Genomic DNA, 19773 nt, shown 5'->3' on the forward strand with positions numbered 1-19773 from the left:
ATGATGCCTATACAATCTCTTGGGACAACCAGGCCAATCTTTGTGGGGAGGGTAGTGTTACTATGGTTCATATTTTTACACATTTTAAAAATCGACTTTTCATGCACTTACAGAGTTCTATAAATTAATGTCAAAATTGATTTTTTTTTAAATGACGACTTAATGTGTACCTTAATGCCTGGCACAATGGCACAAGATACATTTAAATTACATTTTAGTGTTTTTTTCCCAACTTGTTTGTCCTTTTTTTCAATCTTTGTTGTGGAGGGCACAGCTCAGCTCCAGGTCCAGTTGCCATTGTTAGTTACAGGGGGCACAGCCCACCATCCCTTCCAGGAGTTGAACCGACAACCTTGTGGTTGAGCGCCTGCACTCCAACCAACTGAGCCATCTGGGAGCTCAGCGGCAGCTCAGCTCAAGGTGCCTTGTTCAATCTTAGTTACAGGGGGTGGAGCCCACCATCCCTTGCAGGAGTTGAGGAGTCAAACATGCAACCTTGTGGTTGAGAGCCCACTGGCCCATGTGGGAATTGAACCGGCAGCCTTCGGCGTTAGGAACACAGAGCTCCAACTGCCTAAGCCACCAGGCCGGCCCCATTTTAGAATTTTTAAAAGGGTTATTTTTTTTTCCCTGAGGAAGTACAACATATACAAAATAATTAGATACCATTTTAAAGAATAGTACTTTATTGAATAGGTTTTATTCACAGAAAAATAAGCTTCAATCTATGACTTCTAGATTATGCAGTGGAAAGTAATTTTTTTCAGTTTTTCATATTGATGGGAAGTTATCTACTAAATGGAAAAAGTCATAAAATAATATTCACAAATATACTCTATCTCGAAACATTTCTCATGATTATTCACAACACTAAAACAATAACACAACAATCAGTCATTCTGTCAGGTTAGATGAAATTTAACAGTAATGAAAAAAATGCAAAATCTTCTAGCAAAAGTTACATTAAAGCCTTTGTTATATCAAATCAAAAATGCAAATTTGTAACTACTGTGTTTCCCCGAAAATAAGACCTAGCCGGACAATCAGGTCTAATGCATCTTTTGGAGCAAAAATTAATGTAAGACCCTGTCTTATTTTATTATAAGACACATTAGAACTGGTTGTCCGGCTAGGTCTTATTTTCGGGGAAACAGGGTAAGTATAAACAAAATGACCAAATATGTAGTAATTTTAAACATTACATTAGTGATACACAATAAGAATGCAGTAAATGCCAAAAAAATCTATACACATATCTGCAAACTTTAGACTTTAAAATAGAATCTTACCACCCAAACATTAATGTAGTATTGTATAATTTGAAGATATATGTATTTAAGATTGTCCTATTGTGTTAGTTATAAAGTGTCACTTAATATGTAATGAAAGTTATGGTATAGAAGACAGACTAGTTGAAAAAATAAACATTTGAGAACTCCCAGGAGAAGCAGCTTGAAGTTTTTCACCTTCAAACTATATCCCAGTCTGGGCTTCTACTAATTAGCTATATAGCTTTAAACAAATCACTTTACCTTGAGCCTCAGCTGCCTCATCTGTAAAATGAGGGGGATGAATTAGATACTCTCTAAGGTCACTTCTAGCTTTGACACCCTATAATTCTGTCATGCTGCAAATGAAATTCACATTGTGCCAAGTATACAAATCAAATTGAAACTAATTATGATGGTGGGAATAAGCCATTTGCTTCTATTAGGAAAGCTCAACTAAATTTGAGAATACTTTTTCAAGTTTTTAAAAAAGAAATTTAAATATTTGTAAGGACTTGACCTATTTATTTATTGTAATTTACATCTTAACTATGAGAAACACCAATAAAGATGAGTAAGAGTCACTGAAAGAGTTATTGTCTAAGTTTTAGCCCCAATTTCCAGAGTCAAGGCAAACCTAGAGGGTAATCAAGTGTTAGGAAGGGAATTAACATTTATAGCAGGTATTTCACATACCTGGTTCTCCTTGAACTCTCATAACTATAAGATAGGTACTATTTTCATTTCACAGATGAAAAAAAAAGGCTACTTCTTTTTTGTAAAGCAGATTTCACTAAAAAAAAAACTACATCTGTCAAATATTCCCTCCTGTTTCTTATTTCTCTAATGGAAACGATAAACAAGCAATCCCATTTCTCCCACCCCTCCAACCCCTTTCGCCATATTCAACACCTGGGTAAATCAGGAAATAAAACAGTGATTTGGACCTAAAGGGTACAATACATGCAACTAATGTTGTGGTGGTAGTCTCCCATTCTGAGAGTTCAAAATACCAATTTTATCCACTAAAATGAAAACAAACAAGAAAAAAACTACCAAAATTTAAATATTATAACAATGAAACAACAAAAGATCCTAATACACAGGGCCAGATCACATTATATAAACTCACTACACCCATCCTACCCCATCTTAGTCTCTTAACTAAAGGGGAAAAAAGCAAAAACATATCTAGCAAGAAAGGCAATACAAAGCCATTAATTAATAAACTGGAATTTATAAACACTAAACCCATTTCTCAAAAATTAAGACAAGGCTTTTGATCAGCACACTAAATTACTACAAATAAATATAACTATTACAAAACAAATTGACTTCACATGACTAAAACACAGTAAAATAGGTGGTGACTTTGAAATCTTAGAGTGAACTTTATACAGAAAGGAATGTCTACATGTAGATAGTGAGAACTATTCTGGGAAGGGGGGAGGCAGAGATTTAGATCTGGTTATATTTTTGACTGTGCAAGTGATCATTTTTGCACAATTAGATGGGAAGGATCCAGTACTTTTTGTAGTGTGAATACAAACATTGGTAAGTCTTTAAAAATCTGATTAGAAGTTGGAGTGCTGAGTGATTTAAGAACTTGATGGCAACAGCATTTTTAAACAATTCTTAAACTTGTTAGTCACATCAGCTTCATGCATTAAATCTCACAACTCATGAGGAGAAAAAAGGTCTCGGTTAATTCTTTTTTTTTTTAAGTGTGTTTTCCCAAGACCCATCAGCTCCAAGTCAAGTAGTTGTTTCAATCTAGTTGTGGAGGGTACAGCTCACAGTGGCCCATGTGGGGAATGAACCGGCAACCTTGTTGTTAAGAGCACCGGGACTCTAACCAACCGAGCTAACCAGCCGCCCCCTGGTCTTGGTAAATTCTTAACAAACAAGTTTTAAAAGAAGAGTTTTAATGAACTGAGGCTCCCAGAACAGGAAAAGCCTTATGTTAAAACAATTCAGTCTTTGGGCAACAACGAGACTAAAAATAACTACTTGACTTAGAGCTGGCAGGTCCTGGAAGGCACACTTTAAACACTTTAACACTTTTCTCCCCTTGTAATTTAAATTTAAAGCTTAGACTATACATGTACAATTTAACTTAAAGAATGTATAACTAATAGTAAAACAAAACAGGGCAGTCATTATTTAATTTTAAAAATTCTCATTTAAATTTGCAATGCTTTAAATGAGTATCATTTAAATAGCAATCAACAGAGGTTAGGAGAACATGACAATACTTTCTCTTAGAAAATACAACGATAATTAGAATTTTTAAGTTTCACTCTCAAACTTTTCTCTGCAGTAAAATGCCTCACTCACCTCTACAACAGGTCATTGTGAGAATCTTGTAATGTAAAGCTTGGGTGTTCTATGAAGCATTTTTAAACTTCCATTTTTTTATCTGTATTAATTCTTATTCAAGTTTTATTTTTTTCTTTAATATTTAAACAACTATTCTTTCATTGTCAATATTTTATAATTTCCAAGACGTCTTTAAGGATCTTGAGAGGATATTTATTTCAGAGGTATCTACTACTACGACTAGCCAAGAAAACAAAAGAAGTTAGAGAGAGGAAAGACTTGACATTTTGTCCTATATACATCTTAATCATCCTACAGGTAAAAACTCACATGAAACTTTACAATACAAGATGATATGAGAATCTCAACATGGAAAGCTTTCACTATAACTACGAGCAGTGTACAAATATGCTTCTACTTTTACCTACATAAGCTGACAGATGTTTAAAATACTGGGTTAACAAAGATCTTTTAGTAAAGTGACTTAGGCAGGCTTAAACTAGCAAGGATTATAGGATGAATCCTTACTAATTAATTGGAAAATCTGAGACATATTTTATATTTCATTTTACAAAATCAGCAATATTTATTTTGAAACAAGAGAAGAAGACATGGTCTACCTGTCAGAAAACTACCACTCAGAAATACTTTTCATCCACAAAGCAGGACAAGCATAAAGACATTTAAATTTCACATTGGCACCAAAAAAGGTAAACTGCCCTGCCTTCTTGGATTAGAAAAACTAAAGCTGAGCAATAAGTAGTTTTGCAGGCATCTGAACATGCCTAAGCCTTTAAATTAGTAAAATACTTTCTAAAAATTATGATTACAAAAGGAACACATACTTACAAAAAATTCAACAGAACAAAATGAAAAAAGAAGAATGTGAAAGCCGCCCTGGGGTACACCCCCCACCCCCCTCAAGAGAAACCACATTTAACAGTTTGCTGCGTATCTTTCCAAATCTTTTGTTCTATACATGTACAAAACACACACCTTCATTTGGCTCATTCAATGCATAGTGTTTTACCACTTGCATTTTATACTTAATATATCTTTGACATCTTTCCATGTCAGTACATGTAGGCTAGATGAGATTCTATCATTAAATACCCTTTTAACAACAGGAAAGTCATTTTTAAAAAAATTACCCACTCAAGTATGTGTGTATAATTTTAAAAGAAAATGGCCAGAATCCGAAAATACAAATATCTAAAAATAATCTCTATCTTGCCACCACCAGTGTGGAACTGTTCATTCCTTTTTCACACAAGTTATGTGATTGAGATTAATCTCCACATTTATACAGAATGCTCCTTTTGTTAAGCCTATCTGAAAAGAATGAAAAATTCAGTTGATTAGTTCATTTACACTTTAAAGCTAAGTCAGTGTACTACAAATATACAATGTGATCAATTACAGTATGATACTTCTTAGTCTAGGGTTTCAATTAAGTAACAGTAAAAAAAAAAAAGAATAGATAATACAGCTAATATCCTGAGAAATCCAGAAATTCAAATTTTAGATTGCCAACTATAACACTGCAGTTTACATTTTTTTTCTATTTGGTGGCAGACGCTAATGGAATTCAATGCTGATTACTTAAAGTCGGTTCACATCACACATTCAATCAGGATTGTAAGAACATAACACGCCTACTGTAGAGTTAGATTAAGACATGAAAATTTTTTGCTTGAAAGTAATGACTGTGTAGCACATGGGACATTTATCAACTGCTTCAGCACATTGTTTACAAGTAACCAGATGTCCACAAGGAATAAACACGACAGCAATATTTCTATCCATACAGATTTTGCAAAGCTTCTCCTCTTGCAGGAGCCTTAGTTGCTCTTCAGTACTAATCTCTGCACAAAAAGAAAAGAAATGAGTTATTTGTAGCTTCTCAGTTGTTTAAATTCACCAAAAACAGTCTGACCCCTACCATGTGCCAGGTACTATCAAATGTTGGGAGATACGATGACTCACACATGGCATCTGCTCTTAAGTAGCTCGAATGCTAGGAGAGAAGGATGTGGACTGAGGCAATGAAGGTAAGCACAAAAGTACAAAGTGGTAAGTGCTGTAATAAAGTTACATACAAAATGCTCCGGGACATGATGAGAGAACAAGTTCTTCTGTTCAGACTAGTTGGGGAAGGCTTCAAGGTGTTGGCAGCTGCTGGATGAGGCGGGGGCGAAGTGGAGGAGGGACTTTAAACATGGCCAGCAATTTGCCAGGCAGAGAAGCAAGGGTCAAGTAAAATAAGTAGCCTGGCTTATTTTGGTAATGGAGGGAGGGATTTGAGAGATTTCTGAAGTGGGACAAGTAGGATTTGGTGACTGACTGGATGTGAGGGATGAGGAAGAAAGAAGAAATATAGCTGATTTCAAGATTTCTGGTGTGGCTGACAAGGAGATGGTGATGCCAATAGGAAACACAGGTTTGGGATTTTCAAGGTAGTTTTCAGGTATCTGCAGGGCATCCATATAAAAATGTCCAGTAGGCAATTGGAGAGTCAAGTCTTGAGGTCAGAAGTCAGGGATAGAGAGAGAGATTTGGGTATCATCAGTGTGCACTGAAGTATTTGCTTAATTGAGCCTTTCTCAAACTAGGTTTTATGAAGTGTTAACAAATATGCCACAAAAAAGTGTTTTGTAGTCTTATATAACTAGAATGACAACATCAATAGCAGCAGTTAACAGAAATATAGTGCATATTACCATGTGCTAGCACTATTCCAAACGCATTACATACTTTAACAATCTTTGTAATTATTGTATACCAGTGATTTCCAAATATGGTCTCACATGAGAATCACTTGGGGACATTTTTTTAAAATTGTTTTTTATTGGGGTATAGTGTGTTTTTCCAGGACCCATCAGCTCCAAGACAAATCATTGTTTTCAATCTCGTGGTGGAGAGCACAGCTCAGTGGCCCATGAGGGAATTGAACCGGCGACCTTGGTGTAATGAGCACTGCACTCTAACCAAATGAGTCAACCAGCTGCCCCACTGGGGGCATTTTTAACAATAGATTCCTAGGCCCCATTCACTAAATCTAAAATTTTGGGGGTTGGGCACACTGGCATCTGGGAACCACTGTTATCAAGTTCAGGGCAGTTTAATATACTGCATGTCCCCTCTTAGAAATTCACAATTCATTTCCACATTTAACTATGAAACTCCTTTTTCATGGCATCTTTTAATATTCTGGGGAACACTATTCTGAAAACAAGCTTGGGAAATAGTGGTTTAAGTTTATTCAACAAATACTGCACACTTAACTAGGTTCTAGGTCTAGGCACTAGAGATACAACAACTAACAAATATGGACCCCAGGCCCCAAAACATTCAGACAAGTAAGAAACACAAACAGACAGGCAATTACAGTAGAGTATGATGGTAAAGGTAGTTACAATGTGTTATGAAGAACACAGGAAAGGTGTTGGTGTGTGCATGTGGGTGCGTGTATGAACACATAAAGGGAAGCCCTTCTACAGGAGAGTATACCTAAACTGGGTCGTACAGAATGAGTAGGAGTAAACTAGGAGAGGAAGAAGGCCTTGGGGGGAGAGGCAGTGGAAGAAGAGTGTTCTAGGCAAAGGAAATGGCATAAGCAGGCTCCAAGGGGAGAGACAGAACCTGTGAGTCCACAGGCAAGGCTTGGGAACAGAATGCGAAGGGGAAACAACATGAGATGAGGCTATAGAGGTTAGCAGGAACCTGATCATGAAATATTTGGCAACCCATATAAAGTAGTTTAGACTTGATCCTCAGGGCCCTGGGAGCTGGTGAAGGGTTTTAACCTGGAGAGAGATATGCTCAGATTTGTGTTTCAGAAACGTTTCCCTGGCTAGGGGTAGAGGAAACGATTATTTAATCTTTTTTTTTAAAAGGCAACCAACCTCCTGGGCATAATCAAAACTATAGGCTCAAATATGGAACTTACCAGAAACAAGGTAAAGCACCTGCCCTCAAGAAGCTTGTCTTATGGGCAGAACAGAGAAGAAAACAGTTCCAAAATAATACTGCAAGTGCTCTAACAGTATGGAGCATAAAGAAGAGGGAGCACTGAACTCTGCTGAGCCTTGAAGGATGAGTTCACGAGATGGATTTAGGGAACTGGGCGTATACTGGGGAATGAGACCAGGTATACAGACATCGAAAAAGCATTCGGGGCGGAGGAGACAATCTAAGTAAAGGGATAGCATTTTATAACACTATGTTATGTTATATAAAAGCATATGTCCAAAAAAGTCAGAATGAAGTGTATATTCATGCTGTTGCCACAACCAGTGGTAACCAGCATGAGTTCGCCAGACTCAGTTAAGAGAAAGCACCAGGATGATGGGCTTTTCACTGCCACCCGGAAGCAGGACTTGGAGATCATGCAGCAGAAGCAGAAAAAGGCAAATGAGGAGGAACCCAAGTAGCTTTGTGGCTTCATGTCCAATTCTCTTGCCCTTCACCTGTGTACCTGGAGCCAGTCCCACTATGCTCGTGTTTCCTCCTGTAGAGCTCACAGGTCCCAGCACCAAAGGTATTCCCTTTGCCATGAGTCTGCAGCAGGTCCCTTATGTGCTTCCTTCCTGTCAGGTAGTCTCTTCCACTGGGCCACTCCTGAGGGATGAGGGGATTACCCCTTCCTAGTGTTTTTTATTCCCGTGGGGCTCACCCCAAATTATTAAAAGTAGTTTTGTAATTAAAAAAAATGGAAAATAATGAAGTAATTTATACATTATTTTTGGATGTGATGCTGCAACGAGTGAAAAAGAACACTGGATCAGATACCCAGAGTAGTCAAACTTAGAGATAAAAAGCAGCATGGTGGTGCCAGAAGTTGGCAGGAAAAGGAATGGAGAGTTGTTGTACAGTGGTTCAGTTTCGTAGATGAAGAGAGTTCGGGAGATTAGTTGTGCAAAAATGTGAATGTACTTAACACTACTGAACTGTACACTCAAAAATGGTTAATTTTAAATTATGCACATTTTACCATATATTGGGTTTTTTTTTTAAATAAAAAAAGGGAACATTGGACTAGATGTCAGGAAACCTGAATTTTACTCCCAACTATCTGAGTGATCTTGGGCAACAGTGCATTTGTACTTCAGTTTTCTCACTGAAGTAATGAAAGTTACATGATCTTTAAGGTTCCTCTTGGTTCTGAGGTTCCACTTTACAGACCACAATGGAATAAAATGTCATGCCTACCAAACAGATATCAACTCTACTTTTTCTACCTTATTTCAGCATTGCATACAGATACTTACTTGATACAGTGATGCTCTAGGGAGATTTTTTTTTTCCAGACTAATAGTTTACCTCTGGTAATACTTTACTCCAGCCCTAAGAGTAACTATTAGAGTCTACGGCTTCCCTATGGCACCTTTCCCCTCTTCTAGGTCAAGTTTCTAGCACACGAGCAATAAAGACAGCAGCTAGAAAATTTTTGATGTTATCTGCTAATATTTTTACTACCTTATTTTAAACCACTTCTAGAATAAATTGATGTTATTCATTTTACTATCAGAATGGATTCAATCGGAAAGACAGACTGCTGAGAAATGTGTATAGGCTATTCAATTTGTATGTTATGTATAGTAATACACACATAAGGTATGTTTGTAAGCAAACATACAAAGGACAGGGCTTTATATCATATTACGTAATTGTTAAAAAGAAAGAAAAAAGGAATACTGAATGGTACTATTTTTAGAAGACTGTTTACTGGGGCATTCTGTGTCATACTGCCATTGGGACATAAGCAAGTATTGAATCTAGGATTTCTCAGTAAGCAATAATAACATTGTACCTTTTCTAAAAAATTCCACCTGCTCTACTTCAATAAGGCCTACCCGCTAATTTGTATAGAATGAAAAGATTCTTAGCCCTAGTCTTTCCTCATCAGCCTTTGGGAAGAGAAACAGGCGGCAGCCCTAGCATGAGAAGATAGGCTGTAACAATTACCTGCCTCTCAATTTAGTGAGACTAAGGAGAGGTCAACTGATGAATTCCAACCCCTGCCCCTGAGAGCTGCCATTTGCTTAGACCCTCCTTCCCACACTATCCTAGCTTATGGTCTCAGTGATAATAAGAACCCCCATCAACTCCTGTTGGATAGAGAGCAGGCACCCACAATTCACTCTGTCCCTTCTATTCCTGTTCTATTCCAACTGCAACCCACTACATCCTTCTGTTGCAGACAACACCTTGAGGTATAAAAATTAATATCTTATTATTGTCAAACTTAATTAAGCTTGAGTTGTGGTTAACATGCAGGGAAAAATGACACAATTACCTGTGTGTATTTCAATTACAGTAGAAAGAAGACCAAGTAAATGGTTTATTTTACCATCACCAAGATAAGCGGAGCTATTATAGGTTTTAAACTAAATGCATCTTTAGGATACGAGTAGTAAGTTTTCTGCTGAATCTTTTGTTAACTGATGTAATTTTAAAAATCATTAATGCTATACTGTTTTATGACTTATGTAATTATCTGAATAATGTTTCAAAAGCATCTGAAGTAATTTAAAGGTCACAAGGGTCTTTAATGTAAAAAAGTAAGTAAACTTTCAGGTTCAGTTAGCACTACAAGAATTCTCATCTTTTAGGAGAGGTACGCAAGAGCTTAGAGAACCCTGATTATAATGAAGTACTCAAAAATGTACTCAGTTTGACATCTTTTCCTTAACCTTCAATGTTGCTGGCAAGCACTAGAGTAGCTGGCCTCCTTAAAGGAAGAGCCTGTATTTTCTTAATCTTTTTTTTTTTTTCCTAAAAGGAGTTTATGTACTTCTCATCTACATCTTTTAATACACTTTCTAAATGATTCACAGTATTAAGGTGCCATTCATTCAAGTTCTAGTCATGACTCTTATATGAAAAGATGCAGAACATTCTACATCCAAACAGTTTCAACTATAAAAACTTATTCTACACACAATGATAAAAGTTAGTTGTTGTTGTTATTTATCTAAAATAGAGTATAAATTCACTTTTAAAATGAAAGGATCAGGGGATCTTACTTGGATCCTGATTAGAACAAATCAACTGTAGAAACATTTTAAGACAATGGGGAAAATTAATACCACCTGAATTTCAGGCAATATCATGGAATTACCTTTCATTTCATTAAGTATGATAATAGTATGTGAGGACTAAATGCCTATGCCTCCCCCAAATTCTTATGTTGAAGCCCTAACATCCCACGTGATAGTACTTGGAGATGGGGCTTATGGGAGATAATTTGGTTTAGATGAGGTCATGAGGGTGGGACCCCATTGTGGGATCAGTGTCTTTACAATAAAGAAGAGGAAGATAAACCAGAGAGCTCTCTTTGTCGGTCATCTGAGGACACAGAGAGAAGGCAGTCATCCGCAAGCCTGGAAGAAGTCCTCACCAGAAATCAAATCTGCCTAGATCTTGGACTTCCCAGCCTCCAAAACTGTGAGAATTAAATGTCTTTTGTTTAAGCCACCCTGTTTATGGCATACTGTTATATCAGTCAGAGCAGACAGTGTTAAGGCTAGATTTTAAAAAGGCCTTATCTGTTAGATATTTATTGAAGTATTTATAGGTAAATAAAATACAGAATGTATGGGATTTACTTTAAAATACTATAGCAAAAAAAGGGGGGGAATTAAACAAGACTGCAAAAGTGTAGGTAATCACTGAAACTGATTGATGGATATGTCAGGGTTCACTATACTGTTCTCTCCACTTTTGAGTATGTTTGACATTTTTCATAATAAAAAGTTACAGAAATGTTTATCCTAAGGGAGATATGAAAGGAGGGAAATGAATGGACCACAGACTCATAGAATACTATCCATAATGAACTGCTGTTAGGTGTCTCTTGTTTTTTTAAAACCAGCCAGGCATACCTTTCTGGAATGAAGTCTGACTTGATTCATCTCGTGTATTGTCTTTCTGAGCATTCACTAGATCTGCAACCAGAACCTCGACTGATTTATAGTTGCTCCCAGATTTCTGAATTCTTTCCACCATTATTTTCTTAATGTCCCTGAATCTGAACCCCATTTGTACAGCTTCATGTACCATAGGATTTTCAAAGATGTTATCATCTGAAATGAAAATTGGTGAGGAAAAAGAACAAAGTTTAAACAAATTATTTTCATTAACGCAACCCAACACATAGTTAAAAAAAAAATTAAGCAGCAAGCAAAAACAAAACAAAACAAGCAATCAAAACAGCTTTGAAAGATTTTGAAATATTTAAGCACTGAAGGATCACTTTCAGAATGTTACAAGAATTGAAAATGCAGTACTTTATAGCACTGTGAAATGAGATTAGGTATTCTAACACTGTGACAAAACAGTGCAAGACATGAAAAGAGTTAAATACTTCAAAAAATTTGAACATTTTTAAAGTTAGATGTACTTGATAGCAAGTAACCTAAGGTATTTAAAAAAATGGATGTCTTATGCTCTCAGAGACTTCAGTCAAGATGGCTGAGTTGGTAAACAATGTGCTCACCTCCTCCCATGATCACCTCAAACCTACAACTAAACTACAGAACAATAATCATTGAGAATCATCTGAAGTCTTGCAGAACACAAGTCCTATAACAAAGGATATATAGAAGAAGCCAACTGGAGACCGGTAGGACAGGGGCAGAGACACAGAACGGGCTGGTCCCACCCCAACATGTGGCATTTAAAAATTAGGAGGGATATCTCAGCTGTGGAGGTCCCCCTGAGGAGCGAGGGGACCCAGTCTCATACCAGGCTCCCCAGCACAGAGTTCCAGTGCCAGGAAGAGAAGTTTCCATAACTTCTGGCTGTGAAAACCAGTGCAGATTGTCTGTTTCTCTTAAGGACCCCATGTACTGACTTACTCACTGACAGACTCACTTGTTCTGAACTGCAGAACTGGAACAGCAGCTCCAAAGGTGCCAAGGACATATGGAGAGGAATTGAATTGTCTGGCTTCAGGACAAGGGATGGAGGGGCAGCTTTCTCCCAGACAGAAGTGCTGGCAAAAGCCACTTTACCTTTCTTGAGCCCTCCCCCACCCAGTGTCCAGAGGAAGACAGGTGCCATTTCTGAGTCTCCATCAACCTGGCTACCAATGTTTACCCTGCCCTGGTGATTTCCTGAGACCCCACCCCACCCAACATGCAGTGGCTTTTCCATGCAAACGGCTTGTCGTGGCCTGTGTGGTTTAAATCTCTCAAAGGTTTGCAAACCCCAAACAAACAACATCTGGTCTCGATGTGCCCTATACCTCTTGTTAAGCAGCTCCAAGCCTGGCAGTAGCAGCAGCCAGCCTCGTTTCGCAGCTTAGCCTCTCCCAGGCATCTCCAAGCCCAGCACAAGTGGCAACAATTTGCAGATCACTTTGTAGGTCATACCAAATAGGCAGGGCACAGGTAACTCACCTTGGCCTATACCAGAGCACCCCAAGAGGCACCACAATCAAAACAACTAGTGGCCAGCTTCACACGACAACAGAGAACCACCCAATCACCTCCACAAACAACACGTCCAAACAGCAGACTCAAGAGGTACCAGAGTCCCACTAAAGTAAATAATGCTCCATAGGGTCAGACCGTGCATAACAGCTCCTCCACTGTATTCATAGCCAATCCTCACAACCAATAAGCCCCCCATTGACATGTAAACAGCAACTAAGGCTCAACTACAACAGAAAGGCACACAAAACCCACAACAGGGAAACACCTAGAGCAACTGGCTCAGGTGATCAGCGAGACTCGGCTACTGGGCCCCACAGAACACCTACTACATAAGGCCACCGTACCAAGACCAGGAGATAACGCAACTCTACCTAATACACAAAAACAAACACAGGGAAGCAGGCAAAATGGGGAAACAAAGAAACATGTCCAAAATGGAAGATCACAACAAAGCACCAGAAAAAGAACTAAAAAAAATAGAGACAAGCAATCTACCAAATGTAGAGGGCAAAACACTGGTTATAAGAATGCTCAATGATCTCAGTAAGAACTTCAACAAAGAGATAGGAAACATAAAAGTGGAGATAGAAAACATAAAAAAGAACCAGTCAGTAACGAAGACTACACCAGAAAGAATCAATAGCAGACTAGCTGAAGTAGAGGATTAAACCAGTGAACGAGACAACAAGGTAGCAGAAAACATCCAGTAGGAATAACAAAAAAAAAAAAAAAAAAAAGAAGGAAAATGACGATAGTTTAAGGGACCTCTGGGACAACATCAAGCTTAACAATATTCACATCATAGGGGTACCAGGAGAAGAGAGTGCAAGGGATTGAGAATGTATTTGAAGAAATAATGACTGAAAACTTCCCCAACCTAGTGAAGGAAACAGACATACAAGTAACAAGTATAGGAAGCACACAGTCCAAAATAAGGTGAACCCAAAGACGCCAACACCAAAACACATCACAATTAAAATGCCAAAGTTTAAAGACAATGACAGAATCCTAAAAGCAGCAAGAGAAAAGCAGTTAGTTACCTACAAGGGAGCTCCCATAAGACTGTCAGTTGATTTCTCAACAGAAACTTTGCAGGCAAGAAGGGATGGGCATGAAATACTGAAAGTGATAGAAAGAAAGAACTTACAACCAAGATTACTCTACCCAGCAAAGCTATCACTTAGAATCAAAGGACAGATAAAGAGCTTCCCAGACAAGAAAAAGCCAAAGGAGGTTCACTGCAACCAAACCAGGATTACAAGAAATATTAAAGGGACTTCTTTAAGAAGAAAAAAAAAAAACATAAAAAAATCTGAATAATAAAATGGCAATAACTACATATCTATCAACAATTACTTTAAATGTAAATGAATTGAATGCTTGAATAAAAAGACGTAGGGATAGTATTCCATTGTGTATATATGCCACAACTTCTTTATCCATTCATCTATCGAAGGACATTTTGGTTGTTTCCAGATGAAACAGGACCATTTGCGACAACATGTATGGATCTTGAGATTATAATGCTAAGTGAAATAAGTCAGACAGAAAAAGTAGAGAACCACATGAATTCACTGATATGTGGTATATAAACCGAAAACAAGAGAAGAACAAGACAAACAAATGAGAAACAAAAACTCATAGACACAGACAATAGTTTAGTGGTTACCAGAGGGTAAGGGGGGAGGGCGGTGGTAGATGATGGCAAAGGGGATCAAATAGATGGTGATGGAAGGAAAACTGATTCTGGGTGTGAATACACAATGTGATTCATCGATGTAATACAGAACTGTATACCTGAAATCTATGTAACTTTACTAACAATTGTCACCCCAATAAACTTTAATTAAAAAAAAAGACATAGAGAGGCTGAAAGGATAAAGAAAACAACACCCTTACATATGCCGCTCACTTTAGATCGAAAGACATACACAGACTGAAAGTAAAAGCATGGAAAAAGATATTCTATGCAAATAGAAGTGAAAATGAACTTGGGGTAACAATAATTATACCAGACAAAATAGACTATATAGCCTATTCGGTAGATGGTGCTGGGAAAACTGGACATGCAAAAAAATGAAACTACACTACCTTCTTACATCATTTGTTTTATTATTTTATGATTTCTTTAAAAGACTGTAATAGCAAAACATGTTCATCTAAAGAATTTCAAAAATGCAGACATCTATAAAGTAAACAGGAAAAGTGACCCTTTATGCCTCAGCCTACAAACAGCACTCCCATCCCCATTCCTCAGGGCTAACTCCTATGCTACCAGGATTTTTTTTTTTGCAAATGTAAGTATAAACCAATTTTTAAAATTTTACAAAATATCACCTCATACCTGTCTATCATTAATATATCAACAAACAAGAAGCACTGGTGAGGATGTGGAGAAAAGGGAACCCTCATGTACTGTTGTTGATATTGCAAATTGGTGTAGCCATTATGGAAAACAGAATGAAAGGTCCTTAAAAAATTAAAAACAGAATTACCTTAATACCCAGCAATTCCACTTCTGGACACTAGTTCGAAAAGATATATGCACGTCTATGTTCACTGCAGCATTATTTACAATAGCCAAAATATGGAAGCAACCTAAGTGACCATCAGTAGATGACTGGATAAAGAAGATTTGGTACATATAGACAACATAATATTACTCGGCCATAAGAAGAGATGAAACACTCCCATTTGCGATAACATGGATGGATCTAGAGGGTATTATTCTAAGTGAAATAAGTCAGACAGAGAAAGACAAATACCATATGATTTCACTTACATGTGGAATATAAAGAACAGAATAAATGAACAAAAAAAAAAAACCAGAAACAGATTCATAAATACAGAGAACAAACAGATGGTTGCCAGATGGGAGGAGGGTTAGGAGGCTGGGTGAAAAAAATTGAAGATATTAAGAAATACCAATTGAATAGAATTGAGAACCCAGAAATAAACCCACATAAGTATAGACAGATAATTTTTGACAAAGAAGCAAAAAACATACAATGGAGAAAAGACAGCCTCTTCAATAAATGGTACTGGTAGAATTCAGAAAGCCACATGCAAAAGAATGAAACTAGGCTGCTATCTGTCACCAAGTACCAAAATTAACTCAAAATGGATAAAAGACCTAAACATAATAAACTACATAGAAGAAAACATAGATACTAAACTTATGGACCTTGCGTTCAAAGAGCATTTTATGAATTTGACTTCAAAGGCAAGGGAAGTGAAAGCTAAAACAAATCAATGGGACTATATCAAACTAAAAAGCTTCTGCACAGCAAAAGAAACCATTGACAAAATAAAAATCAACCAAATGGGAGAAGATTTTTGCAAACAACACCTTCGATAAGGGGCTAATATCCAAAATGCATAAGGAGCTCATACAACTCAACAACAAAAAACAAACAATCCAATTAAAAAATGGGCAGAGGACCTGAATAGACATTTCTTCAAAGAAGACATACAAATGGTCAATAGACATATGAAAAAATGCTCAACATCACTAATCATAAGAGAAATGCAAATAAAAACCACAATGAGATATCACCTCACCCCAGTCACAGTGGCTATGATCAACAAGACAAATAACAAGTGATGGAGAGGCTGAGGAGAAAAAGAAACATTCATACATTGTTGGTGGGAATACAGATTGGTGCAACTACTATGGAAGGCAGTGTGGTGGTACCTCAAAAAATTACGAATAGAATTATCATATGACCCAGCAATCCCTCTCCTGGGTAGCTACCCAGAAAATCTGACAACATTTATCCGTAAAGATATATGTGCTCCAATGTTCACTGCAGCTTTATTTACAGTGGCCAAGACATGGAAATAACCAAAGTGTCCTTCGATAGATGATTGGATAAAGAAGTTGTGATATATACACACGATGGAATACTATTCTGCCAGTAGGAAAAGATGAAATAGTACCATTTGCGACAACATGAGTGGATCTTGAGATTATTATGCTGAGCGAAATAAGTCAGACAGAAAAATTGAGACCCATATGATTTCAGTGATAATGTGGGATATAAAACTGAAAACAACAGAAGAACAAGACAAACAAATGAAGAAACAAGAACTCATAGACACAGACAATAGTTTAGTTGTTACCAGAGGGTAAGGAGGTAGTAGATGAGGGTAAAAGGGATCAAATATATGGTGATGAAAAGAGAACTGACTCTGGGTGGTAACCACACAATGTGACATATATAGGTGATGTATTACAGAATTGTACACCTGAAATCTATGTAACTTTACTAACAATTGTCACCCTAATGAACATTAATTTAAAAAAAAACCAATTGGTAGTTACAAAAGTCACGCAGATATAAATTACATAATAGGAGATATAGTCATTAATATTGTAATAACGATGTCTGATGCCTGGTAGGTTCTAGACTTATTGGGGGGATCACTCCATAAATTATATACATGTGTGACTTCCATGCTATACACCTGAAACTAATATAAAATAATACTGAATGTCAACTGTAATTGGAAGAAAACAATCTATGTGTTTACTGAATCACTGGCAATTATTTTAAAAAATCATGGGAAATATGGGCAAGTCCCAGTCTGTGACATTGAATGTATTAATTTGCTCTCTCTCAGACTTAGTTTCTATAGCTGAGGGGGTGGACTAGATGAGGTAATAAAGCAAATAGAAACTCATTTTAATAATACTCAAAGTAGGAATACAGGTTGTGTAAGGAGCTGCTGAAGAGCAGACTTAAACCCTCTGATTCACCAATTCCACTCTTGGGTATTAAAAATGAGTGCATATGTCCACCAAAGACATAAACAAGAATATTCATAGCAGCATTATTCATAACAGCCGCAAACTTAAAACAACTCAAATGTGCATCATCAGGTGAATGGCTAAGTACATTCAAACACTATACAGCAATAGAGAAGAACGAACTACTGTCACAGGCAATATAGATGAATCCCATAGATACGACGAGTAAAACATCATCATAATCATGAACCAGAGACAAGAGTACATACCGTACATATAGAGTACATTTATGAGATGTTCAAATCTAATCTATGGTAATACAAATCAGAACATAACTTGAGGGTGGATATTGATTGGGAAGGGGCCTGAAGGAGTTTTCTGGGGTCGTGGAAATGTTCTATACCTTGATCTGGGGTATGATTGTTTGTGTGTGTGTGTGTGTGTGTGTGTGTGTGTTAAAATTCATAAAGTGGAGTACTTAAGGTTAGTGCACTTCATTGTATGTATATTATACCTCAACGTTTTTAAAAAGAGGAGGTTGTAAATGGAGACATGTAGGGATTTGATTGTAAGAAACATTATATGGTAAATAACAAAAGATATTTTCTAAGCAGGAAAGTAACTTAATATTTGTGTTTGATAAAAATTCTGTTAAGAGGAGATAATGCAGATAAACGACCAGAATGGAGACTACGACAAATCTGGATGAGTAATAAAGGCAGAAACAAGAGCAGAACCAGTGGGTTTTAGACAATACTAAAGAGGTGTAATTCATTAGACTTGGTGACTAATCAAATGTAGAAGGATGAAGAAAAGCAAAAAGCTTAAAATGACCCAAATTACCAAATTTTGTGAACTGTGGTACTATTAATCAACATGGGAAGAATAGACCAGGACTGGATTCAATCTGAGTGGTTTTTAGAGATGCCGAACGTGAGGTGCTTTTCAGATTTCAAGGTGGATATGTCCAGAGGTCAGCTGGACATCACTCTTTCCTAGTTCTACTATCTCTGACTTTTTTCCAATTTGTTTTGCTGGCTCCTTTTGGCCACCTGATTAGACATTGGTGGTTTCTTTAGATTTCCTCATTGACTCTTTTTTTTTTCCGTCCGATCTCTCAGGACACTTTCCATACTACCACAATTTTACCCTCATTTATATGAGATCCAGGTTTTAATATCCACTTAACTGGATATCCTGCAGGTATCTGAAAGCTCAACTTGCTGAAAACCAAAAGCAAGGACAACTGGATAGCCACATAAAATTAAACAGACCACTACCAAACACTACAAAAACTAACTCAAAATGGATCAAAGACCTGACTTTAAGAGCTATGAGCTATGATTAAAAATACAGTGAATGCTGCTGCCAAGTGCCATCCAATGAAAAGGCAGGGATCTTCAACATGGGAAGTGGTGCGGAGAACCTCATTAACAGTGTATGACAAGTTTCAACTTGTTCGGGGCAGTCAGTCAGGTGTGAGCTATGGTGGAGAGAAGGTGTGTTTTAAAGTGTGCCGTAAATCATGGATCATGAACAATGCATTCACATGAAATGGGCAAATGGTTTAATCCTCCATCATGAACAATGCTATGTGTCACACATCACTTCTGGTACCGCAATTTCTGTCAAATAAAAATATTACAGTGTGTGCTCATCCACCTTATTCACAGGATCTGGCACTGTGCGACTTCTGGTTCTTCCCCAAAGTCAAAATGACCATGAAAGGTAAACATTTTGAATCGATTCAGGACATCAAGGCAGCCACAATAGTACAATGAAAGACACTCATGAAAGAGGACTTCCAGAACTGCTTCCGAAAGTGGCAAGAATGATGAGATAAGCATGTTCGAAGCGAGGAGTATTTTGAGGGGGATTAATGGCAATGTGTCTTTTACTGTAATATTTTTTTAAATTTAAACTTCACTGTATTGTTTGATCACATCTTGTAAAACTATAAAACTCTTAGAAGAAAACATAGGAGACCTTGGATTAG

The 19773-nt window shown here is 37.2% G+C and overlaps 1 protein-coding gene across 3 annotated transcripts in view; it reads right to left on the reverse strand.

Annotated features, from left to right (window-relative positions):
• Window positions 1–663: 663 nt before the first annotated feature.
• XIAP (X-linked inhibitor of apoptosis) overlaps window positions 664–19773 on the reverse strand; it is a 56694-nt gene continuing 37584 nt past the window's right edge. For 2 of the 3 annotated variants that reach the window (XM_033105267.1, XM_033105275.1), the window contains exons 6-7: window positions 11474–11674; window positions 664–5452 (exon numbers count right to left, since the gene is read on the reverse strand). In XM_033105267.1, coding sequence (XP_032961158.1) covers window positions 5259–5452; window positions 11474–11674 — 395 coding nt within the window. In that variant the 3' untranslated portion in view covers window positions 664–5258. The remainder of the gene's footprint in view (window positions 5453–11473; window positions 11675–19773) is intronic. The other variant, XM_033105260.1, reaches the window with a different exon arrangement.

This window comes from Rhinolophus ferrumequinum, chromosome X (assembly GCF_004115265.2).
Source record: "Rhinolophus ferrumequinum isolate MPI-CBG mRhiFer1 chromosome X, mRhiFer1_v1.p, whole genome shotgun sequence".
Lineage (NCBI taxonomy): Eukaryota > Metazoa > Chordata > Mammalia > Chiroptera > Rhinolophidae > Rhinolophus > Rhinolophus ferrumequinum.